Here is a 25,779-nt window from a genome sequence, read left to right on the forward strand (position 1 = left end):
ATCAATCTGTACTGTGGAAGATCCCCTTTAAAGACTGTCATTTCTCCCCGATTGGGCCGATATATGCAGCACCTACCGTGAATGTGTTCTCAGAACATTGCCTTGAAAATGTGTTCAGATTTGAATCTTTTCCTTGGTGAAATGAGTTACTCTAGTACGAACATGTGGAAATTAAAGAAAAGAAACCACTTCCTGATGACTTTACAGGTTGGGGGAAAAATTGTCAAATACAGAAGACATTGGGATAAATATTCTTTATCTTTTTAGAAAGTCAAATAAAGACAACCTGATTAAAAATCCAGAAATCTTCAAGTTTGAGAACACGTCACTGCTCCAGCAACAATGTAATAGGTGTGTGTGACATTCTCGAATAAATAATTGATATTTTTGGTAGCCAAAATTTAAATATACATTAAGCCAATGCAATAACGTGAAGCCAAATCTAAACAGGTACATTTTGGAATTGGTTGTTTGAGTACATAAGTTCAATGGTTACACAGATATGCCTCAGTAGGGATGTTTTTATGATCAGACATGTCTACTTGGGATTGCTGTAGCGTCACATCAAATAGCCTATTAGCATCTACAGACAAAAACACCCCTTTAAAGCAAGTATGTATATAACAAGGGCTACAAAAGTAGAATGAGATGTCAGATAAGTCTTCAGAAAGCATGGTAAACCTAAAAAAAAATGTATAAAACAGTTTAAGATATAAGACAACCATACTGATTGTCCCTGTATGTGCAACACATTTTCCATCAGGTGATCAAGATAAGACTCATTCAACCCTTTATACACACCTATTTAGGCGAGTTCTAGTTTTTAAAATGTGTCTGGGCAAGAAAAGTATTTTCAATATTCTACAATTGAATAACCATGTAATTATGACAACCCCAACACAAAATAATTTTCACAAGCTTGGCATTATAATTCACATCCAAAATACCTTAATACAGTATTTATTAGATAATAAGCGACGATGCTGATCATAACAGAATCTCTTCTAATTTGTAAACAGTCAAAAGTAAGGGGGGGGGGGGGGGGTTGTAAACAGTCAAAAGTAGGGAGGGGGGTCAAAAACAAACATGATAAACTATTTGAAATCAATTTTAAAGCATCACATGATAATGGAAAAGAGTCCAAAGGTCTGTTGTCGTTAGTCTTCCTCTCAGAAAGCATTCAGTGGACTGACTAAAACTATGAACGAGAGGAAAGCTGTGACCCAAATTGAAGATAAAAATAAAGGGAGAAATGTTTTGTATAGTAATGGCCGCTCTGCTCTGCGCTGGGAGGGGGGGAGGGGGGGTTTAGTCCATCCTGTTGAAACGGCGGACATCTTGTATCACTCTGTGGTAAATGATCAGTCTTCCTGCAGGTCCCGGTTTCAGCTTCTCCACTAAAACCACAGTGTTTCATCTCGTACATGCAGATCATTCCTCTGACCACTCTAAGAGCTCACCAACACGTAGATCATCCTGTTAGAGAAAAAAATGATCAGGAAAATAAAGAGCATTTGTTTGGGGTGAGGATGTTTACATCGATTCTCTGGCATATCGACGGGATAAAAAGAAAAATATAAAAAGGACTAATGGTGTGATATTCATTAGGATAATTATGTGAAAGAAGATGAGCTCTTTTAAGATTTTCAGTGTATTCACTATAAATGGCAAGTAACACTTGAAAACAGAGGAAAACCAGACAGCCTTGAATAGGCAGATGATATTACATACCCATAGAGATATTAGAGGAGTTAGAGATAATAACATAACCGTAGAGATAGTAGAGTTCGAGAAAATAACATACCCGTAGAGATAGAGATAATAACATACCCATAGAGATAGTAGAGGAGGTAGAGATAATAACATACCCATAGAGATAGTAGAGGAGGTAGAGATAATAACATACCCATAGAGATAGTAGAGGTAGAGATAATAACATACCCATAGAGATGGTAGAGATAATAACATACCCATAGAGATAGTAGAGGAGGTAGAGATAATAACATACCCATAGAGATAGTAGAGGTAGAGATAATAACATACCCATAGAGATGGTAGAGATAATAACATACCCATAGAGATAGTAGAGGAGGTAGAGATAATAACATACCCATAGAGATAGTAGAAGAAGGAGAGGAGGTAGAAGGCCAGTTTGCACCAGCCCTCCTTTTGACAGAAGGCCAGGATGTCAGCGTTCATGATTGTTGTTGGATCATAGAGGCCTGGACCACTCATCACCGGCCTGCTCATATACCTTCAGAAAAACATACCAGACAAATGTATGATATACCTTTAGAAACATATGAAACATTTACTCGTATACCTGCATGAAAACACGAGACATTAGATGTGTTCGAATACTCATCGCACTATCTCTGATGTAATTTAGTACGTAGTATGCTTTTTGGTCATAGTATAGATAGGTAGTATGCTAAAAGTTCCCAGATGTCGTACTACATTCGTCAAAATACAAAGTATACAAGCAGTGGACACTACTTCCATGTTTTTAGAGCCCATAATGCAATTGTTCAGAAAATGGGCGTGGCTTCATAACGTTTTTCAGATTAGAAGAAAATGGCGGAAAATATGAAGCCCGAAGTCCGACGAGAGCGGATACAAATTCATCGCTTTAACTGATGACAAATGTTGAGCAGTGTAATAAAGTAATGACTTGTTGACCAACATTTTTTTTTTTGCCTACGCTATCATTACGCATAGCATATCATTACAGCAGTATGTACCTGTATGTTAGCTAGCTAACGTTAGTTGGCTACTAAAAGATGGAACTTGCCAGTATATTAACTACATGATACCTAACTAACTACCCAAAGTTTACTGACTTGATTATTCACGTCATTCTTAGCTAAGTGCTATAGTCGTTGTGCGTTCGTTCTCAATGGACATAAATCAGCTCTGGCTATCTACTCCGATTTCAGACCACTTTAGTCTTAGTGTGGCAGAGCGCAAAATAACTGATGAATTTACAAACGTGCAACACCAATTGAATGGCCGGTGTCGGTAAACGTCGGCAAAAAGCGTAATTAAGTTAGTCACCAACGCTCTGGATAACATGTAAACAGCCTAACAAGCTCTGCTAGGGAGAGTAAAATGGTAATTTGTGTCTGGAAATAGCTAGCCTCTCTCCGAGAGTGACATGCTCTGAATTTACGAACGGACAATCTGACAACAATCTGAATTTACAAATGCCCAGAGCGCACTCTGGCACTTCAGATTGAATTTACAAACACACCCGAAATCATAAAATGTATAGCTAGCATACTAGCACTAAGTCTGTCTACCGGAAGTTGATGCTGTTGCTATGCAACCTCTTGCTAGCTGCGCTAGTACGCTCAACTGAAAGGACACCGTTTGTTTACATTATACTAAAATGAACTAATAGTATTATCTCATTAAGTATGTAGAATACAGTATGTTAAGTATGGGTATTCAAACACAGCTATTTACTCATAACTAAAGGAGCACATTAAACATTTACTTGAAGTATTTCTGCATACCAGCATTGAAACAGGAAGCATAGCTGTGTTCAGTTTGGTTTCTAAGTCAACTACACTGGTTTCTGTAGAAACAATACTAAAACACTGAAAGGCAGCATTACAAACGGGAGCATAAACCAAGCAGAAATCAGTCACCCAGGTCCAGATTAAATCAAGTTGTTTTCAACAAATCGTGAAAAAATTAAAATAGCAGTTGTAAGGGTCAACGTTGCAGCGGGAATATCAAAGGGTTAGAATGTTGTAATGTAAGGCTTGGACTCAAATCTGATCCAGCGTTATAGCGTGCTTGACATTTAAAAAGGTCAATATCAGATTGAGTTGACATCTGCAGCATTTTACCATTAATGTGATATGTGCTAACGCGGAAACATTGCCGTTAAAAAGCACATTGGTCGACAGCGCTCCAAGGATGGAATCCCGGGTCAAAGTCAAGATTGTTCTAGACGTGTACGTACCTCCAGACGTGGTAGGCCAGCAGTGGCATGTTGAGGCAGAGGGTGAGCCACTCAGCAGCACACAGGAACATCACGCAGAAGAACACGTGGATGAGATACTCCGGGAGTACAAGCTGGGAGGAGCATGTAAACAACAACAACATTAGTAAACAACACATTATTAGCCTTATACTCAGGGAGTCATATGAACAAGACAAGAGTCAGGGGGAGTCACTGAAGGCTGCCTCAGACCGGTCTACAGATTGGACAAGAGTCAGGAGGAGTCACTGAAGGCTGCCTCAGACCGGTCTACAGATTTCAGAAATGAAACTGACTCGTTATAAACTGAAATAGACTGTAGAATACACCTATAAATCAGGAAATAGACGTCTCAAAATCTCTCCGATTGCTTTACAATTGATGTTAATAATTATATGACCAGAGCAATAAAATGCACAGGACACCATGAACATGAGTTAAGTAGACATTGGAAGTAACAGTCAGATTTGATCAACAATTTGAAGAGACAGTTTCTTGCCCCCCCCCCCAGCACACACATTGTTGATGATTTTAATCACATTTACATTACTATACATCATACAGTAGATGCTCATTGCACAAGACCTTGGGGGTGGTTAGCAGGGCAGAGAACAGAACGCACCTTTCACCATTCATGCACTACCAAGAGACATACGATGTGGAACATGCATCATATCATACACGTTTGGACCAGAGAGAGGACACCAGGCCCGGAGGAATCAACTCACACCTAGGCCTGCGTCCAAATGGCACCCTATTCCCTATAAAAAAGTGCACCACTTTAGAACAAAGCCCTATGGTTACTCTATGGGCCCTGGCCTGGTCAAAAGTAGTGCACAACGTAGGGAATAGGGTGTCTTTTGGGACGCAGACTCTTGAGTGAGCCCGTCTGTCTTGTCCCATAATAGGGCAGGACAGGGCTACTGTGACGTCATCTGGTGTAGGCTCAGGCTTGTGAGGAGGAGGAGGGGGGGGAAGATGGAATCACTACATGTGGAAGCCATGCATTTGATCAAGGAGGGGGGGTTCAGGATGACCCGCCACTGCCCACAGATGGAGGGGGGGGGGGGAGATGGAGGACACAGTGGGTTTCATCCCTGCACTGTATTGCTACATTTAAAACATGTGGAAGGAGATGTTATGTTACACTAGAGCGCAATGTAGGAGGTTTTAGGCTGCGTCCTAAATGGAACCCTACTTCCTATATAGTGCACTACTTTTAACTAGGGCCCATAAGGCTCTGGTCTAAAGGGCCATGGTCAAAAGTGGTGCACTATATGGGGAATAGGGTTCCATTTGCGATTCACCCTATGCCTAGATGAATTCATGTTTTATGTAAGGTAACTCCACCAGTCTTTACTATCCAATCAGTGATCCCTACAAAATGTTGATCTAGAGGGTTGTTAGTAAGATTCTACAGCCATCTGTTCCAAACACCCCAGGTGACCAAGTCTAGTAAAATCTACCGTCGTCGTGTTTACAAACTCAAAACGCTAGTCTAGAAAGCACGACGGTCACGCAATTTGGGATAAACATTCTCAGCATTTTACAGCACAACTTTATTTTGACAATTTAGAATTGATTCTTACGCCGCTGCTTTTTTAAATTTATTACTGGCAACCTTGGACTAGTTACGGCATACAAAAGGCAGTAGGGTTGTGGTACAACAGCAGGTCTGAATGACCCAGGCCAGGGTAATACAACACAGATTAACCAGTCCTGAGATCCACAGTAATACAACACAGATTAACCAGTCCAGAGATCCACAGTAATACAGCACAGATTAACCAGTCCTGAGATCCACAGTAATACAGCACAGATTAACCAGTCCAGAGATCCACAGTAATACAACACAGATTAACCAGTCCAGAGATCCACAGTAATACAACACAGATTAACCAGTCCAGAGATCCACAGTAATACAACACAGATTAACCAGTCCAGAGATCCACAGTAATACAACACAGATTAACCAGTCCAGAGATCCACAGTAATACAACACAGATTAACCAGTCCAGAGATCCACAGTAATACAACACAGATTAACCAGTCCAGAGATCCACAGTTCATTTAATCCCATAAAAGATCCTTTCTAACACCTGGTGGAGCCTCCTGTCACTGTCCACACAAAATACATGTTCAACTGTCAGAGACCAGTCCGTACAACTAGAATATTCTCTCTTTAAATATTGAATTATAGCCTAACCTATTAAAATATAGGCTTGGCCCTACTTAAAATCTCTCCTTGTAAAAAAAAAGAAGTGCATTCCCATTAAATCCTCGGCCAACTAGTGAAGAAATAGGTCTAATGGTTAATATGAATATCAGGATATTACAAGAGTATTCTTATCACATGGAAACAAAAGGGTAGGTTGTATAGAATCATGCATGTTCTGAGCATTTGCAAGTCTTTTCAGTTAACATCTGTACCTAGTGCTATATAGTCAATAACATTGGTAACCCTACATTGATGCGTCTCCACACATTCCCCAATGCTTTTGAGGAACCCTCTTCCAGTGTCATACAATTGAACTACACTTCCTACACACCAAGGCCCCTCTGCGGTCACAAATGGCACCCCTACTCCCTATGGGGGCCCTGATCAAAAGTAGGGCACTAAATAGGGAATAGGGAGCCGTTTGGGATACAGCCTTAATGATTATAATGAAAGCGTACACAAAACACGTTTCAGCCAGTTTTCCTTACGCTTTGAAATATGAAATCTGAAGCAACGAAGAGCCAGTTACAGGCATAGAAACATAGCAGCCTAGTAAAGTGGTTGAATCTAAGTCTATCCTATAAGCTATTGTACTCTCCAATCATGAAGGATCTATATCTCATGGGGGAAATGGGCTGGGTGATACAGAAGGCGTACGCACAGGAAGCAATGCAACGTAGTAACATGTGCACGTGACTGCTATGCTACTGGCTCAGGCATGAGAAAGAACAAAAAGGTGAAATGGAATCTGACAGTTTAACGTAATCATCGGACTCAACTTTTGAGGATGTTAGACCGAGTCAAGGTCTAACAACATCCTATAAAACTACATTGAGCCGGTTTGGCTATTTATAAAAGTCATTTTGTAATATCAATGAGCACAGAAAGCTGAGACTTCAATCCATAACCCTGATGTAAAATTAGTCCAATGAGGGCACCTATTCTGAGAATTGTTCACTGAAAAGACGTTTGCAAACACTCCCCCCCGTGCAGAATGACAGACTGGAGACTGAACTTGAACCGAAACTGGCATTTTATATCGAAGATTGGTACAAACCTTCAACGCAATTTTGACTCTTTTAATCTTTTTGACCTTTTCAACTGTCTTTATGCCGATAAAAATTGTAGATAAAAAAAAAATGTGTTAGAGTTTGACAACTGACAAGATCACTGTAGATTAACAGTCAGATACTCAGGTTGGAATTAAGCATAACAGTGCAGCAGAGAAGTCCCTCAGTGTGACTACTAGGCCGTAACCTCATCCCTCCTTAGTTAGTGTGACTACTAGGCCGTAACCGCATCCCTCCTCAGTGTGACTACTGGGCCGTAACCTCATCCATCAGTGTGACTACTAGGCCGTAACCTCATCCCTCCTCAGTGTGACTACTAGGCCGTAACCTTATCCCTCCTTAGTGTGACTACTAGGCCGTAACCTCATCCCTCCTCAGTGTGACTACTAGGCCGTAACCTCATCCCTCCTCAGTGTGACTACTAGGCCGTAACCTCATCCCTCAGTGTGACTACTAGGCCGTAACCTCATCCCTCAGTGTGACTACTAGGCCGTAACCTCATCCCTCAGTGTGACTACTAGGCCGTAACCTCATCCCTCCTTAGTTAGTGTGACTACTAGGCCGTAACCTCATCCCTCCTCAGTGTGACTACTGGGCCGTAACCTCATCCATCAGTGTGACTACTAGGCCGTAACCTCATCCCTCCTCAGTGTGACTACTAGGCCGTAAACTCATCCCTCCTCAGTGTGACTACTAGGCCGTAACCTTATCCCTCCTTAGTGTGACTACTAGGCCGTAACCTCATCCCTCCTCAGTGTGACTACTAGGCCGTAACCTCATCCCTCCTCAGTGTGACTACTAGGCCGTAACCTCATCCCTCAGTGTGACTACTAGGCCGTAACCTCATCCCTCAGTGTGACTACTAGGCCGTAACCTCATCCCTCCTCAGTGTGACTACTAGGCCGTAACCTCATCCCTCCTCAGTGTGACTACTAGGCCGTAACCTCATCCCTCCTCAGTGTGACTACTAGGCCGTAACCTCATCCCTCCTCAGTGTGACTACTAGGCCGTAACCTCATCCCTCCTCAGTGTGACTACTAGGCCGTAACCTCATCCCTCCTCAGTGTGACTACTAGGCCGTAACCTCATCCCTCCTTAGTTAGTGTGACTACTAGGCCGTAACCTCATCCCTCCTTAGTTAGTGTGACTACTAGGCCGTAACCTCATCCCTCCTTAGTTAGTGTGACTACTAGGCCGTAACCTCATCCCTCCTCAGTGTGACTACTAGGCCGTAACCTCATCCCTCAGTGTGACTACTAGGCCGTAACCTCATCCCTCCTTAGTTAGTGTGACTACTAGGCCGTAACCTCATCCCTCCTCAGTGTGACTACTGGGCCGTAACCTCATCCATCAGTGTGACTACTAGGCCGTAACCTCATCCCTCCTCAGTGTGACTACTAGGCCGTAACCTCATCCCTCCTCAGTGTGACTACTAGGCCGTAACCTTATCCCTCCTTAGTGTGACTACTAGGCCGTAACCTCATCCCTCCTCAGTGTGACTACTAGGCCGTAACCTCATCCCTCCTCAGTGTGACTACTAGGCCGTAACCTCATCCCTCAGTGTGACTACTAGGCCGTAACCTCATCCCTCAGTGTGACTACTAGGCCGTAACCTCATCCCTCCTTAGTTAGTGTGACTACTAGGCCGTAACCTCATCCCTCCTCAGTGTGACTACTGGGCCGTAACCTCATCCATCAGTGTGACTACTAGGCCGTAACCTCATCCCTCCTCAGTGTGACTACTAGGCCGTAAACTCATCCCTCCTCAGTGTGACTACTAGGCCGTAACCTTATCCCTCCTTAGTGTGACTACTAGGCCGTAACCTCATCCCTCCTCAGTGTGACTACTAGGCCGTAACCTCATCCCTCCTCAGTGTGACTACTAGGCCGTAACCTCATCCCTCAGTGTGACTACTAGGCCGTAACCTCATCCCTCAGTGTGACTACTAGGCCGTAACCTCATCCCTCAGTGTGACTACTAGGCCGTAACCTCATCCCTCCTCAGTGTGACTACTAGGCCGTAACCTCATCCCTCCTCAGTGTGACTACTAGGCCGTAACCTCATCCCTCCTCAGTGTGACTACTAGGCCGTAACCTCATCCCTCCTCAGTGTGACTACTAGGCCGTAACCTCATCCCTCCTCAGTGTGACTACTAGGCCGTAACCTCATCCCTCCTCAGTGTGACTACTAGGCCGTAACCTCATCCCTCCTTAGTTAGTGTGACTACTAGGCCGTAACCTCATCCCTCCTTAGTTAGTGTGACTACTAGGCCGTAACCTCATCCCTCCTTAGTTAGTGTGACTACTAGGCCGTAACCTCATCCCTCCTCAGTGTGACTACTAGGCCGTAACCTCATCCCTCAGTGTGACTACTAGGCCGTAACCTCATCCCTCCTCAGTGTGACTACTAGGCCGTAACCTCATCCCTCCTCAGTGTGACTACTAGGCCGTAACCTCATCCCTCAGTGTGACTACTAGGCCGTAACCTCATCCCTCCTCAGTGTGACTACTAGGCCGTAACCTCATCCCTCCTCAGTGTGACTACTAGGCCGTAACCTCATCCCTCCTCAGTGTGACTACTAGGCCGTAACCTCATCCCTCCTCAGTGTGACTACTAGGCCGTAACCTCATCCCTCAGTGTGACTACTAGGCTGTAACCTCATCCCTCAGTGTGACTACTAGGCTGTAACCTCATCCCTCAGTGTGACTACTAGGCCGTAACCTCATCCATCCTACTACACACATTATAGAAAGCAAATCAGCATTCGGTCAAAGAAGCTAGGAGAAAGACATCACCTGCAACCATACATGTTTTACTTACCGGATTCAATGTGTTACATTGATCTATGGGATTCTTGTAATCAGTCTTCAGTTCATCAAATGCAATTATCTGTAGAGAAAGAGAATGTATGTTTAAGTAAATTACTTCATCCCACATCTTGTATGACAGAGACAAATGCATCGTTGAACAAAAACAATGATTGCAAATCATCAAGATTTGCATTTTTGAATCTGAGCGTAAATAGTCTAATATAGTGAAAAATCAACCTTGTCCGAGAGAGTGTTACATGGTTATAAAAACATCACGACAAAGTAAGCCTACATGAAACACAGCCCTTATTTTATGTGTTTCTAAAATTCCCAATGGGAAAAATGGATCGCGGAAAAACGATTGTAACCATTTCCCTGTTCGACCGCTAGGTTTTATGGGTATTAGTACACGTCCACTGTGGCCATTAACAGTGAGGGGGAAACCAACTGTTTTCCTTTGTAGAAATTAGAGAACAAATATCCCCAGGAGGATACTGTTGTACTACAGTGTTTGTTTACAATGTCCTCAAGCACTAGCTAACGTTAGCTACAACAACGGCTTGTACAGCCAGCACAGGGGCTAATACATTATGCAGGCTTGTGGATTAATAACTAGCATCCCAACAACAGTCTTTAACTACGGAGACTTCAGAGGGATCAAACGCTAGTTATCAGAGTCGAGAAGAAAGTATAGAATCTGGAAGACTGGGACAAACAGAAAACATGGAGAACGGCAGCAATCAAGTCAGAGGATTGTCATCTTTCGACGAGGCTCCGGTTAATTAGTCTATTAGCTAGCCATCTTATCTTATTTCGCCAAATAATGTTACTGTGTTCACCCTATTTAGATACCTCCATATAGCTAGGAAGCTACCGTTAGCTAGCCATCATAAACTGATGTTACCATATATAGCAAAGCTAGCTAAATGCTAACGGATGGCTAGCTACGTATCGTATGTTTTAAATTTCGAGTAAAATAAATATCTACCCATTTGTTTCTGGATAGTTAGCTAGTTATGCCATATATTCTGGTCGTGGATATAAACGAATTGGTGTGTGCCATTCATTCTTGGTTAGCTAACGGGTGACAAGCCTGTTTGCCACTAGTTTAGAAGAAAACATTGGCTCTCCATATAATACCTACATTCACTTTCAAACCATACCGTTTGATTAAGACACCAATATACTTACATGCCAAATGGCGAAGAAAATAAGAGCGGCCGTAAGCAATAGCGCAAGCATGTAACAAAAGGCCGCGAATGTGAACGCCATTTTTGTGTAGCTTGCTGGCTGATGTAGCTAGACACAGAAGAGGAAAGAAACTACAGAATTCTGTGATTGCAGAGAACGCTAGACAGGAAGGGAGGGGAACAGGGTATGCGCACATATTTTCCTACTTCCGGGTGCGTTCCACAGCGTCGCGACAGGCGCATTTTGGCAACACTGGAGTTTCACGATAGAATAAGCATTTGAAACCCCCCACCCTGAAAAACAGTTTTAAGTAATTAATTGTCTTATTATAATCGGACATAAATTAAACACGTAAGAAATTCAACATGGTGATTTTTGGATATTAATGAATACAACAACATTAAACATAATTTTTGTTTTATTGGGACAAGTGTATAAAGCATGGAAAAATACAAATATTTCACAAGTTTCACTCACACCATTGGGTAGCTGAATATGTTACATGTTTGAGATGCTGTTTTGTTAAGAAAAAATTAATAAAAGCTGTTGATCTGAGAAAGTACAGAACTATTATAGGAAAAATACATAAATTCAGAGCGATCAAGACACTTAATAAGCCACATGTTTTTACAAGGATATAGCTATATCTTATTCATGAATGCAGGTTGAAGAATTCTTCCCAAGGCTGATTATCTCCATGTATCAGTTCCAAATGGCAACCTATTCCCTTCATAGTGCACTATAAAACCATAGGACTCTGGTCAAAAGAAGTGCACTATAAAACCATAGGACTCTGGTCAAAAGAAGTGCACTATAAAACCATAGGACTCTGGTCAAAAGAAGTGCACTACAAAACCATAGGACTCTGGTCAAAAGAAGTGCACTACAAAACCATAGGACTCTGGTCAAAAGAAGTGCACTACAAAACCATAGGACTCTGGTCAAAAGAAGTGCACTATAAAAGGTAATGGGGTGCCATTTGGAATACATTCCATATTATCTAGAAAAACAAAAAAGAATTATCCAACTACTGTCGTGTTTAACCTTAACACACTGTCAGCAACTTCCCCCTTGGATTGCCATTTGCATGCATGTTCTCTATATTATTGCTTGTGTCAACCAAAGTATGCCAATTTTTAAATTCATTATTGAGGATACATTCACTGTGTAAAACAAAGAACATGCAGTACACACTGACACACTATTGAAGGTTTGTTTGGGATTGTTTTTTTGTTGTTGTCATAATGCAAACTGTCGGGACAAAGACACACTGACGAAAAGCATGCACTTGTATATACAGTAGCTTACCACATCAAAGTTATTTTTTAGAACAGATTATTAAGCATTTTCATTTTTCACATCGACACCAGCTGATTGCACAATTAAGTAAAAACAGGAATGTTCCAGTACAGTTCATATATACGGACTATGAGGCGATGTTTAAAAGCTGTAGTCTTATTTTGCTTTTCAATGTCACGTTTCAGCAGATGGGAAGACATGTCATAATTTACATCTCAAATGGTACCCTATTCCCTTTTATAGTGCACTTCTTTTGACCCGAGTCCCATAGTGCACTAAACAAGGGAAAAAGTGTGTAACTTGGGATGTACACATTGTTTGTTTACATTTTAAATCTGTTCTTCAGAAGAATACTCTTGATGGAAAGAGAGACAACCTTAAGGAATCTTACCAGTCTAAATGTAATACACTATACTTTTAGGGCGGTTTCCCAGATATACTGTATATTAAGGCTAGTCCTGGACAAACAGGCATGTTCAATGAGCGAAAGTGCCTTTTTTTTAATGTCCAGGACTAGCCTTACTTTGTGCCCAGGAAACCAGCCCTTCAAGTTTTTTTTTTTTTACACCTTATAAAATAAATGATTTAAAAGGCAAAAAGATGATTCTCTAATCTCCCAGTGTATTCACACCTGTCCAAGGTTGGGACACAGCCTGATGTTTATACATAAAAGAGTCGGTTTCCCAGACACACATTAACTGAGTCTCTATTGAAATTGCTTTCTAGTTCAGGACTAGGCTTAATCCATGTCTGACAAACTGGTCCTAAATCAAACACGAGGTTTCTTTCAAGAATGTTCTAGACGCAAAAGAAACCCACACCTATTTAGGCGAGGTGCTGACTAGCGGAGTGGAACACTTAAAAAAATATATAAACGAGAGCCGCACACTCTAGCTCAGATGCAATTTTTTTTATGTCCAACGTTTCGGGCAGACAAGCCGTCTTCATCAGGGTATAAATCAAACACGAGATTTCTTTCAAGAATGTATCAATGATAATCGTTGTAGGCGAAACAGGTGCTCCACTTTGAAGGACACAGTTCAATGGTATAACAGTGTCCCAAATGGCACCCTATTCCATATATAGTGCACTACGGATGACCAAAAGTAGTGCACTATGTAGGGAATAGTGTACCATTACCTCACTACAGTCTCTCTGCAGAATCAATGATTCTACTCTAAAACAAAGATGAACAGAGATAACCAACTGTCACTCAGAAACAGTCTGCCACTCTCAAGGAAGTTAGCTGCAGGCTCTTAAAATGTTACTTATCGACCAAGAGCATCAACGATTCCTTTTCCCCGGGAACAACTACAATAAGAACATATAGATCCAGAAACAAGATGGTGAATTGTATTTTTTAGCCGTCTTCTTTTTTGAGTATTGTAATTTGGATTAATATTCTTTGTTGTCATACGGTGTCATTTAAACTTAAATCAGTGAGTGAATGTTGTAAGAAATGAATGTTTTTCTTTATACTGACCTACCTTTCCAAGCACAAGGACAAAGTACACACAACATAGTCAAAGATGCATTGAATTTGGATGTAAAATGAATGGCTATGATTGTGTGATTTAAGGTCAAAAGTGCTTCAAGCCTGGAGGCACTTCCATCTTGAAAACGTATAAAGAATCAAAGTAGTATTGTATCTTCACAACCCAGCATCCTCCCACAACTTGATACTTTTTTTTTTTAACAGCTTCCCAAATCACAGATCCCCTCTTACTATCAGAACCATCCTTTTGGTTACAGTAAAAAAAAAAAAAAAACTGGTTAGAATCTAATCTATCAGGTCATAATTATGTCATTTTTACTAAACAAGCAAAACTCAAAAGAAATTGCAGCCATGACAATTCCTTTCAATTTCCCTTGAATTTTGCTCTGTCCATCTCAGAAGGAGTGGTAGTGTTAATTTCATTAAGGACACAGGAAACTGGCACATGTTGAGGGGGGGGGGGGGGATTGTATGGGAATAGGTACATCGGAGGAGGGAAACGTAAGTAATGGTGTTGTTTTCTTTCCAAGTGTCTTGTTCCTCCTCTAAACCCTTCAGTCCATTAGATCACCAAAATGGTCTCGTCTTAACCGAAGAAGCCCAGCTTCTCTCTAAGCCATTCCTCCGTCAGGTCCTCCGTGTTTCTGATCTCAAACACCTGCAAGAAATAAGGAAGAGCCGATAGGAGACTGATAACTGCCCTTTTTACAAGAAACATCTTGAAGCCAATTTCACATAAAACACATACCAATATATTTATGAATTTAGCTGTATTTCAGTGCTAGTTTATTACTAAATACAGATAGCATTGAGCTCCAAAGATGAAGATAAATAAATAAACAGTTAAAACACTAACCTTGGTCAACTGGACAGTTTGCACCAGTTTGTTTTTGCTTCCGGCGTACATCATCTGTTGCTCAGGTTTACATCCTGATAGGAAAAAATTATAATAATAAAAATATGTGGTAAAACCAGAGAAATAGAATGAGGAAGTACAACGATATGTTTCTCTACGGGTAAAACTAAAACCCGTTATATGAATGTATTGGCCTATTTTATTGCCTTTACCTCCCTTATCTTACCTCATTTGCACACACTGTATATAGACTTTTTCTACTGTATTATTGACTGTATGTTTTGTTTATTCCATGTGTAACTCTGTGTTGTTGTATTGTGTCGAACTGCTTTGCTTTATCTTGGCCAGGTCGCAGTTGTAAATGAGAACTTGTTCTCAACTAGCCTACCTGGTTAAATAAAGGTGAAACAATACATTTTTTGAAAAGTATTAAATCACTTCAATGAAACATATTTTACTATCCAATAATAATAAGGTACCCTTAATTACCATGCCCTCATTGGTTAAAATGGCAGACGGAATTCATCTTTCTTTTACAAATATGGGCCAACAACACATGTTGTTACAGGTATAGTAGCTACAGGGATGTTGAGGACCGGATCTTATCTTACCCACTGGACTGGAGAAGATGAAACAGAGAGGGTAAGAAACTCGTCCGTCATCATGTTCGTACTTGTAGCTATACACCACAAATGTGCAGAAGGTTAAAGAGAACTTTTAGGATTAAAATAAGAGATTTGACTGTGCTCGTCACTTTCACTTAAATCACGCATTCATGTCAATGGGAGAATTTGTCTTACGTCCCTGTTAGTGAGCATTTCTCTTTTATCAAGATAATCTAATCCACCTGACAGGTGTAGCATATCAAGAAGCTATTTAAACATCATGATTTTTTTTTACACATTGGGACAATAAAAGGCCACTCTTAAATGAGCAGTTGTCCAACAACACAATGCCACAGATGTCTACATTTTGAGGGAGTGTGCAATTGGCATGCTGATTGCAGGAATTTCCACCAGAGCTGTTGCCAGAGAATTTAATGTTCATTTCTGTACCATAAGCTGTCTCCAACATTGTTTTAGAGAATTTGGCAGTACATCCAACTGGCCTCACAACCCCAGACAACGTGTAACCACGCCAGCCCAGGACCTCCACATCTGGCTTCTTCACCTGGGGGATCATCTGAGACCAGACACCCGATGAAACTGAGGAGTATTTCTGTCTGTAATAAAGCCCTTTTTTGGGGGGAAAAATGAATTCTGATTGGCTGGGCCTGGCTCCCAAGTGGGTAGGCCAATGCCCTCCTAGGTCCAACCATGGCTGCGGCCCTGCCCAGTCATGTGAAATCAATAGATTAGGACCTAATGAATGTATTTCAATTGACTGATTTCCTTATATGAACTGTAACTCAGTCAAATGGTTGGAATTGTTGCATGTTGCTTTTATATTTTTTGTTCGGTATAGATCAAAGGATATCTTGGCTGTCTTTCAGGCAGCTCGTCCTTCAGATCATCAGGAGAAATATCCTAGAATGAGAGAGAGAGGGCATTCAAGGTTAAATATGTACTGTACGACAGCAGGTTCACACTACATCACACAAGACACTATAAGAGGTGTGTGGATAGGACACTTATAACACTGACGTCATCATACAATAAGCAATCTGGCAACTTACCTCATGTTCTTCATCAAGGATGACAAGCTGCTTGTCCTTGTCAATCTTCACTGAGAAAACACCCCAAAAAAATATTTAGGAAAAATGTTCCTCAACAGTCAATATGTTGGTCCTTCCCAACCACTAGCACAATATGTATGTAGAAGCAAAAACAACATTGTCAACTTTAGATTCTTTATGATTAGAAGGATACTGACTGATTTCTGATTAAGAACCTTGTTACAGGCTTCTACTGTGAAGGATGAGGGAATGAAAGCTGTTTCAACCAGGTGTCTGGCAGAGTGCCATGAGCTCACTCAGGCGCGCCCGTTTCTAAAGACAAAGGAACTCTCCGGTTGAAACATTATTGAAGATTTATGTTAAAACCATCCTAAAGATTGATTCTATACATCGTTTGACATGTTTCTACGAACTGTAATGGAATTTCTTTGAGTTTTCGTCTGGCCTGCACGTCATGAATTTGGATTTATGAAATAAAGGCCCAGCCAATCAGCAAACAAAAAGGAGCTATTTGGACAAATTATGGACTTTTTCGAACAAAACAAACATTTATTGTTGAACTGGGATTCCTGGGAGTGCATTCTGATGAAGATCATCAAAGGTAAGTGAATATTTATAATGCTATTTCTGACTTCTGTTGACTCCACAACATAGCGGGTACCTGTATGGCTTGTTTTTGTGTCTTAGCGCCGTACTCAGATTATTGCATGGTGTGCTTTTTCCGTAAAGTTTTTTTGAAATCTGACACAGCGGTTGCATTAAGGAGAAGTTTATCTAAAGTTCCATGTATAACACTTGTATCTTTTATCAATGTTTATTATGAGTATTTCTGTAAATTGATGTGGCTCTCTGCAAAATCACCGGATGTTTTGGAGGCAAAACATTACTGAACATAACACGCCAATGTAAACTAAGATTTTTGGATATAAATATGAACTTTATCGAACAAAACATACATGTATTGTGTAACATAAAGTCCTATGAGTGTCATCTGATGAAGATCATCAAAGGTTAGTGATTAATTTTATCTCTATTTCTGCTTTTTGTGACTCCTCTCTTTGGCTGGAAAAATGGCTGTGTTTTTCCTGTGACTTGGCTCTGACCTAACATAATCAGATGGTGTGCTTTCGTCGTAAAGCCTTTTTGAAATCGGACACTGTGGTGGGATTAACAAGTTTATCTTTAAAATGGTGTAAAATACTTGTATGTTTGAGGAATTTTAAATTATGAGATTTCTGTTGTTTGAATTTGGCGCCCTGAACTTTCACTGGCTGTTGTCAAGTCGATCCCGTTAACGGGATCTCAGCCGTAAGAAGTTTTAAAGGATAGTGATTTATGATTAGAGGATACTTACTGATTTGTGATTAAGAGGATACTTACTGATTTGTGATTAAGAGGATACTTACTGCTTTGTGATTAAGAGGATACTTACTGCTTTGTGATTAAGAGGATACTTACTGCTTTGTGATTAAGAGGATACTTACTGCTTTGTGATTAAGAGGATACTTACTGATGATAGCAGCATTGTTAGTCTCCTTCCGGAAGCGGAACTCCCGTAGCTTTTTAACTAGGTCTCCATCAACGTCACACACAACCAGTGATTCACTCTGGAAGTAACGGATAGAAGGATATTCATAAAGCCTCTCAGAGTTGGAGTGCTGATCTAGGATCAGTTTTGCTTTTTGATGATAATAAAATACGATTACATAGACAGGGGAGACCTGATCCTAGATCAGCACTCCTACTCAGAGATGCTTAATGAATATGGGGCCAGGAATAAGAATTGTTATGATGTCTCATTTCAAAGGAGATCAGATCCCTCTAACACATGATTGGGAACTTTTGATGATAGCCTACTGAATAATTATTGCGATGGTCATTAGATGTATCTCTGAACTTGCAAATTCTACTAACTTGTGATACATTTTTGCGATCAATGATCAGACCACCAGCCACACCTGATAATTAATGTGTCTTGGAATGAGCAGGGATCTTCGTTTACGTAACATTCCTGAATCATTGTTCATGATGGGTTAAATTCCTTTGTTCAATGGCCTACTCTGGTTATGATTTGACAGGTAACAGGAAATAACGACGTGCACTGATTTAGCAACTACAGGGGTATACAAATATTTTAGTACTGTCAAATATGAGAGACGCGCATCCCTGACAATGCCGAGTTTAATTTGTCTTGAAGCCAAGTTTAGCTAGCTAACTAGATAGGTCTTGCAAACTACAGGAAATGCGAATCCAGCTAGCTAGCTGGCTGGCATGCATTCTATACACAAAGCGAATAGAATCTGACAGAATAGTCACGGCACTTTGACGATCTGAAATTAGCTAGTTCCATCGAGTAGCTAAGGTAATTACATGGGAATTTGATGTGGCTAACTTTCTCAGACAATGCATGGGGTTATCCGTTAACCAGCTAGCTAGCTAGCTATGCTCCATATCGTGACATGTTGCAGCATATCACATTGAGCTGGGTGGAACAACTGCATATTTAAAAACAAGCGAAACTCATTTCGAAGAGGCGATTAATACAGGCAGAGGATATCAAACGGTTGCAACTTGAAAATAATCCCTAGCAAAATACATTTAGTAAGGTTTTTCAACCCATCTCAGGAACAACTTACCATTTTCCCTGAAGCGCAGACTCAACTGTTCTGTCTAGGCCGGAGGAGGGCAGTACAGAACAGTATTTTTTCGCCCACATAATCTTGTGACTCTGATTTTACCAATCCCCGCCCCACACCAATTTAAAATCATTATTGGGAATATTTTTCGTATAATGTCATACTGTACTAGTTGAATTTTACTCATATAAAGTTGAGGGAGAAAGGGTAAGATATACTTTTATTCATTTAACATTTTCTGTAATCTTCGTTTTTCCCGACTGCAATCCAAGAAAATGTATGTGACTCTGGAACGCACCCATTCGGTCCAACCCTCTTTCCTTCCGCCCAATGTTTACGTCATATTCTAGGCGTGAGTGCAGACTGTACACTTCCTTTATTTCAGGAGTTCTGTACAGTATTTTTTTTTAAATTATCTCTCAACTGTCAAATTCTTGTTGTTTCTAACTTTAGAATTTGTTAAAGACGTCCCTTTTTTTTTGTCGAGGTAATGTTGAAAAGCCTAACATACTTTAAAAACATTTCTTTACTGTACTTTGATCGTTTGAGCAGCATAAATATGTAGAATCAGTTGGTAGCTGGCTAATGTTTGCTAGCTAATGCTAGATAACGTTAGCTGTACATCGAGCCAGCTACATTTCTACATGTGAACAACACTAACCAGCCTGCAATCCAGTTTAATTTAAAGTTTATAGGTAGCTTGTGATATCTAAACTATGTTCCTATTTACTTCAGGCTGTTATAACTAAAGTAGCTAATAGGCTATAATAGGTTATGCTTCAGACCTAACAACTTTACCCCCCCCCCATTACCTTTCAGGACATGGATTTCTCGGTGAGTTAGCTACTTTTATCAATCACGTTTATTATCAAGGTATGCCTGTTTTAAGATGGTACATGTGTTGGTGAAGATCATGATAGAAACCTCCCTGTTTTTCTTGCATGTAGCTGGCAGATGCCATAGCAGACGATGTCCCGGGCCAAGCTGAGAAAGCGGCTAACCCCAACCCAGCCGCCCCCAACGCCCCTCCACCCACTAACCCAGGATGGCCTGGTGCGGCCCCCGGAGCCCCCACACAGCCCTCTGCTCCTGGGGGATTCCCTGGGGGGCCACAGTCTGGTCCAAGGGCCCCAGGGCAGTTCCCTGGAAGTCAAGGACCCTTCTCTTCCGGTCCCGGAGCACCAGGGCAGTATCCTGGAGCTCCCTCTGTCCCTGGTGGGTTCCCGCCCGGCCCAGGGGTACCGGCACAGTACCCAGCTGGGCCTGGAGCCCCAGGACAGTGCCCAGCTGGACCTGGAGCCCCGGGGCAATACCCAGCTGGGCCTGGAGCCCCGGGGCAATACCCAGCTGGGCCTGGAGCCCCGGGGCAATACCCAGCTGGGCCTGGAGCCCCGGGGCAATACCCAGCTGGGCCTGGAGCCCCGGGACAGTACCCAGCTGGGCCTGGAGCCCCAGGGCAATACCCAGCTGGGCCTGGAGCCCCGGGGCAATACCCACCTGGGCCTAGAGCTCCGGGGCAATACCCAGCTGGGCCTGGAGCCCCGGGGCAATACCCAGCCGGGCCTGGAGCCCCGGGGCAATACCCGGCCGGGCCTGGAGCTCCGGGGCAATACCCAGCCGGGCCTGGAGCCTCGGGGCAATACCCAGCTGGGCCTGGAGCCCCGGGGCAATACCCAGCCGGGCCTGGAGCCTCGGGGCAATACCCAGCTGGGCCTGGAGCTCCGGGGCAATACCCAGCCGGGCCTGGAGCCTCGGGACAGTTCCCTGGAGCCCCCATGCAGTACCCGTCTGGACCCTTCCAAACTAGTCCCGGAGCACCCCCAGGACCCTACCCCAATGTGCCTTACCCAGGAGCCCAGCCTGGTGGGGGGATGTATGGGCCTGGAGGTCCAGGAGCTGCCTTCTCTCCTGCAGGAGGCACCTTCTCTGGTGGAGCCTTCCCTCCCATCCCCCCTGGATCATGGGGTCCTCGAGGTGGTGGAGGCTTCCCTCCCCAGCCCGGCCACCCAGGGCCCATGGGACCATACGGGGGGCAAGCGGCTCCAGGAGGCATGCTGGTGAGTAAATACATGCTTTTAAAACACCACACATTGCTGCTTGCTTGCTTGCTTCTTTCCTGGTGCACTTCTGTCCTAGTCTTCACCGGAGGATCTCTGTACACGTGGTGTGGCTCTTTTGGGGGGGAGGGGGGGGGGGGGGGTTCTTGCCTCGTTTTACCTTCCTGATTTCGCAAGCTTACATTAAGCGCAGCAGTCAGGATGGTGGATCAGAGATTTGCTGCAGGGCTGTAAAAATGGTGTTTGTCTCCTAGAAACAGCACTGTAATAACATTATACTGGTCTGAGGTGTTTTCTGCAGGGCGCAAACCGCAAAAGACAAGGCAAGGCAAAACAACAGAACATTTACAGTAATATCATATGTATAATTTACAGTAATATCATATTGTATAATTTACAGTAATATTGTAATGTATAATTTACAGTAATATTGTAATGCATCATTTACAGTAATATCGTAATGCATCATTTACAGTAATATCGTATGTATTCTTGTCTTTCAGCCCAGACATAATATACCATATCCACCACATTTTTGAAAGCACTGAACTCTTCATATTTTCATCCATATGAGGACACCAGCCACAGAAAAATCACCTCGTGGTTTGGTTTAAGAACTCCCAAGAAAGCAGCAGCATTATGTATTTGGTTGAAGAGGTTTTTACTAGCTAATACCCCGGGGGGAGAAAGGGAGCCCAGTAATGTTTGCTGTCATTCAAGTGCAATACATGGCCTCTGCTTTTTGTGAAACATCACATTTTATATTATTTCACTCTTAAACTTTCATTAAAAGTCACACTTATCTTTTATAATAACATTTTATATGCTACTTTCAACAACAAAAAAGCCAAACATCATTTGGGTAGTAATCATCCTGTACTTGTGTGTTTTGCCAGCGTTGATAAAATGTCCAATTGTGTTAAATATTTGAAAATAAAGAATACTATCACATGTTTTGCTTGTGTTCAGATTTTTTTTATTTTTACATTTTTTAATTGTAGTGTTTAAAGAAGTAGTTTGGGATGTTTGCCCTGTTAAATTAATCAAGAGTTGATGATATACATACATACAGGTGGTACCACTGGTTGAAGGAAATGACGTTTCAACTCATCCAGTTATTCCGGTTGTGACTCGGCCCTATTAGGCTCATGTAGAGTGTCAGATTCTGGTTTGTTTGGTGTAGGGCGTAGTGGAGACTCTTCTTTAAGGGGGGAGTGACTCATTTTTCCAGTGGCGTTTGGAATGTAGGCGAAGTGCTAGAGTTAGCCAACAGAGTCATTTCATTACTCATCATGAGAGAATTTTTAATCAATAATGAAATGTTTTGAATTTGTCAGGAAGTTTGATTTGTATTTCTTGATATAATGAGGATGTTTCTACTATGTCTTAATTACAACTAAATGACAGTTTTTAGTGGCCATTTTCTCTCGACACCTGATACAAGGTCACTTAATAAAGCTCATATATTCAATATTCTTACCAATTCTTTATCCTCTTTTATTAATATTGAAATGTGTACTTGTTTTTATTGAAATGTGTACTTCTATTGGGTCTGTTGTTGATAAAGGCAATTTCTATTAGTTTAATCTTTTTAATGAAACACTAAGACTGATGACATGTAATGTCTGTGTACCATCTGTTTCAGCCAGTGCCCTACAAACTGCTGGCATAATGCACAGGCTCCTGATCACCATAGTAGGGGAACCCATCCCTGGAGGAGACCAGTAGGTTACAGGATTTGAGTCACACTAGGCTACAGGATTCATTAATCTGTTCATTCACCCCTTAATTTATCCATATGTTCCAGTATTATTTTTTTTAACTAGGCAAGTCAGTGAAGAACAAATTCTTATTTTCAATGACAGCCTAGGAACAGTGGATTAACTGCCTTGTTCAGGGGCAGAACGACAGATTTGTACCTTGTCAGCTCGGGGATTTGAACTTGCAACCTTTCAGTTACTAGTCCAACACTCTTACCACTAGGCTACCCTGCCACCCCACATAGGGAGTTTTCACATATAGTCCTCGTATAATATCTCCGATCTGTCCTCTTGTAAAAGATCCGATCTGTCCTCTCATAAAAGATCCGATCTGTCCTCTCATAAAAGATCCGATCTGTCCTCTCATAAAAGATCCGATCTGTCCTCTCATAAAAGATCCGATCTGTCCTCTCATAAACGATCCGATCTGTCCTCTCATAAAAGATCCGATCTGTCCTCTTATAAAAGATCTGATCTGTCCTCGTTAAAGTGAACTCTGGAGTAAAAAAAAGGAGCGAAATAACCATTGTTTTTGTGTTCACACTGCTCTTTCCATTGGATGAGGACTCAACTCTCTTTTCCAGTTCACTTCACCTATTTTGTGGTCTGAGTCCTCTTTGCATTCACATTGGTATGTTTAGAAAGGAACCAAAATCTTTTTATAACATTCACTCAATGCACTCTTGGGTTTTTACAAAGTGCAGGACTAGCCATTTCATCAGAACGTTTTATTGGACAGCTAGACATGCACTACATGACCAAAAGTATGTGGACACCTGCTCGTTGAACATCTCATTCCAAAATCATGGTCATTAATATGGAGTTGGGCCCCCCATTGCTGTTATAACAGCCTCCACTATTCTGGGAAGGCTTTCCACTAGATGTTGGAACATTGCTGTGGGGACTTGCTTCCATTCAGCCACAAGAGCATTAGTGAGGTCGGGCACTGATCTTGGGTGATTCGGCCTGGCTCGCAGTCGGTGTTCCAATTCATCCCGAAGGTGTTCGATGGGGTTGAAGTCAGGGCTCTACAGGCCAATCAAGTTCTTTCACACCATTCTTGACAAACCATTTCTGTATGGACCTCGCTATGTGCAGGGGGGCCATTGTCATGCTGAAACAAGAAATGGCCTTTCCCAAACTGTTGCCAAAGAGTTGGACAGAATAAATAGCAGAAGAATAACTGGAGATTAAATTATGCTTTCATTGAAAATTATACACCCAATGTAGGCTATTGGCCCTTTAAGAGCTAGAATAGGCTATTGGCCCTTTAAGAGCTAGAATAGGCTACTGGCCCTTTAAGAGCTAGAATGGGCTATTGGTCCTTTAAGAGCTAGAATAGGCTACTGGCCCTTTAAGAGCTAGAATAAGCTACTGGCCCTTTAAGAGCTAGAATAGGCTACTGGCCCTTTAAGAGCTAGAATAGGCTACTGGCCCTTTAGGAGCTAGAATAGGCTACTGGCCCTTTAAGAGCTAGAATAGGCTACTGGCCATTTAAGAGCTAGAATAAGCTACTGCCCCTTTAAAAGCTAGAATAGCCTACTGTCCCTTTAAGAGCTAGAATATGCTACTGGCCCTCTAAGAGCTAGAATAGGCTACTGGCCCTTTAGGAGCTAGAATAGGCTACTGGCCCTTTAGGAGCTAGAATAGGCTACTGGCCCTTTAAGACCTAGAATAGGCTATTGGCACCTTAAGAGCTAGAATAGGCTACTGGCCCTTTAGGAGCTAGAATAGGCTACTGGCCCTTTAGGAGCTAGAATAGGCTACTGGCCCTTTAAGACCTAGAATAGGCTATTGGCCCCTTAAGAGCTAGAATAGGCTACTGGCCCTTTAAGAGCTAGAATAGGCTACTGGCTCTTTAGGAGCTAGAATAGGCTACTGGCCCTTTAAGAGCTAGAATAGGCTATTGGCCCTTTAAGAGCTAGAATAGGCTACTGGCCCTTTAAGAGCTAGAATAGGCTATTGGCCCTTTAAGAGCTAGAATAGGCTACTGACCCTTTAAAAGCTAGAATAGCCTACTGTCCCTTTAAGAGCTAGAATATGCTACTGGCCCTTTAAGAGCTAGAATAGGCTACTGGCCCTTTAGGAGCTAGAATAGGCTACTGACCATTTAAGAGCTAGAATAGGCTACTGGCCCTTTAAGACCTAGAATAGGCTATTGGCCCTTTAAGAGCTAGAATAGGCTACTGGCCCTTTAAGAGCTAGAATAGGCTACTGGCTCTTTAGGAGCTAGAATAGGCTACTGGCCCTTTAAGAGCTAGAATAGGCTATTGGCCCTTTAAGAGCTAGAATAGGCTACTGGCCCTTTAAGAGCTAGAATAGGCTATTGGCCCTTTAAGAACTAGAATAGGCTACTGACCCTTTAAGAGCTAGAATAGGCTACTGGCCCTTTAGGAGCTAGAATAGGCTACTGGCCCTTTAGGAGCTAGAATAGGCTACTGGCCCTTTAAGAGCTAGAATAGGCTACTGGCCCTTTAAGAGCTAGAATAGGCTATTGGCCCTTTAAGAGCTAGAATAGGCTATTGGCCCTTTAAGAGCTAGAATAGGCTACTGGCCCTTTAAGAGCTAGAATAGGCTACTGGCCCTTTAAGAGCTAGAATAGGCTACTGGCCCTTTAAGAGCTAGAATAGGCTACTGGCCCTTTAAGAGCTAGAATAGGCTATTGGCCCTTTAAGAGCTAGAATAGGCTATTGGCCCTTTAAGAGCTAGAATAGGCTACTGGC

General features: G+C 42.1%; 3 protein-coding genes across 5 annotated transcripts; 1 reads left to right on the plus strand and 2 right to left on the minus strand.

Moving 5' to 3' along the window:
• Positions 1-239: 239 nt before the first annotated feature.
• cnih1 (cornichon family member 1) lies at positions 240-11,532 on the minus strand. Its single transcript, XM_071366839.1, has 5 exons — positions 11,279-11,532; positions 10,098-10,166; positions 3,971-4,083; positions 2,111-2,254; positions 240-1,476 (listed from the first exon to the last, which is right to left on the minus strand). Exons 1-5 carry the CDS (start codon positions 11,357-11,359, stop codon positions 1,449-1,451), a joined length of 435 nt encoding a protein of 144 aa, XP_071222940.1. The 5' UTR covers positions 11,360-11,532; the 3' UTR covers positions 240-1,448.
• Positions 11,533-11,678: 146 nt separating this feature from the next.
• gmfb (glia maturation factor, beta) lies at positions 11,679-19,372 on the minus strand. Its single transcript, XM_071366840.1, has 7 exons — positions 19,240-19,372; positions 18,114-18,210; positions 16,604-16,653; positions 16,403-16,454; positions 15,540-15,620; positions 14,929-15,002; positions 11,679-14,730 (listed from the first exon to the last, which is right to left on the minus strand). Exons 1-7 carry the CDS (start codon positions 19,240-19,242, stop codon positions 14,659-14,661), a joined length of 429 nt encoding a protein of 142 aa, XP_071222941.1. The 5' UTR covers positions 19,243-19,372; the 3' UTR covers positions 11,679-14,658.
• A 200-nt stretch (positions 19,373-19,572) lies between these two features.
• lgals3a (lectin, galactoside binding soluble 3a) lies at positions 19,573-22,251 on the plus strand. Of its 3 annotated transcripts, none has more exons than XM_071366831.1 (4): positions 19,573-19,726; positions 20,059-20,073; positions 20,187-21,296; positions 21,551-21,780. In XM_071366831.1, coding segments are annotated over exons 3-4 (1,089 nt in total). In that variant the 5' UTR covers positions 19,573-19,726; positions 20,059-20,073; positions 20,187-20,208; the 3' UTR covers positions 21,552-21,780. The 3 variants fall into 3 exon arrangements, with proteins under 3 accessions (XP_071222932.1, XP_071222931.1, XP_071222930.1); XM_071366830.1 differs by lacking the exon at positions 21,551-21,780 and adding an exon at positions 21,800-22,251 and having other exon boundaries at positions 19,574-19,726; positions 19,975-20,073; XM_071366829.1 differs by lacking the exon at positions 21,551-21,780 and adding an exon at positions 21,800-22,251 and having other exon boundaries at positions 19,575-19,726.
• The last annotated feature ends 3,528 nt before the right edge of the window (positions 22,252-25,779 follow it).

This window comes from Salvelinus alpinus, chromosome 25, assembly GCF_045679555.1.
Source record: "Salvelinus alpinus chromosome 25, SLU_Salpinus.1, whole genome shotgun sequence".
Taxonomy (NCBI): domain Eukaryota; kingdom Metazoa; phylum Chordata; class Actinopteri; order Salmoniformes; family Salmonidae; genus Salvelinus; species Salvelinus alpinus.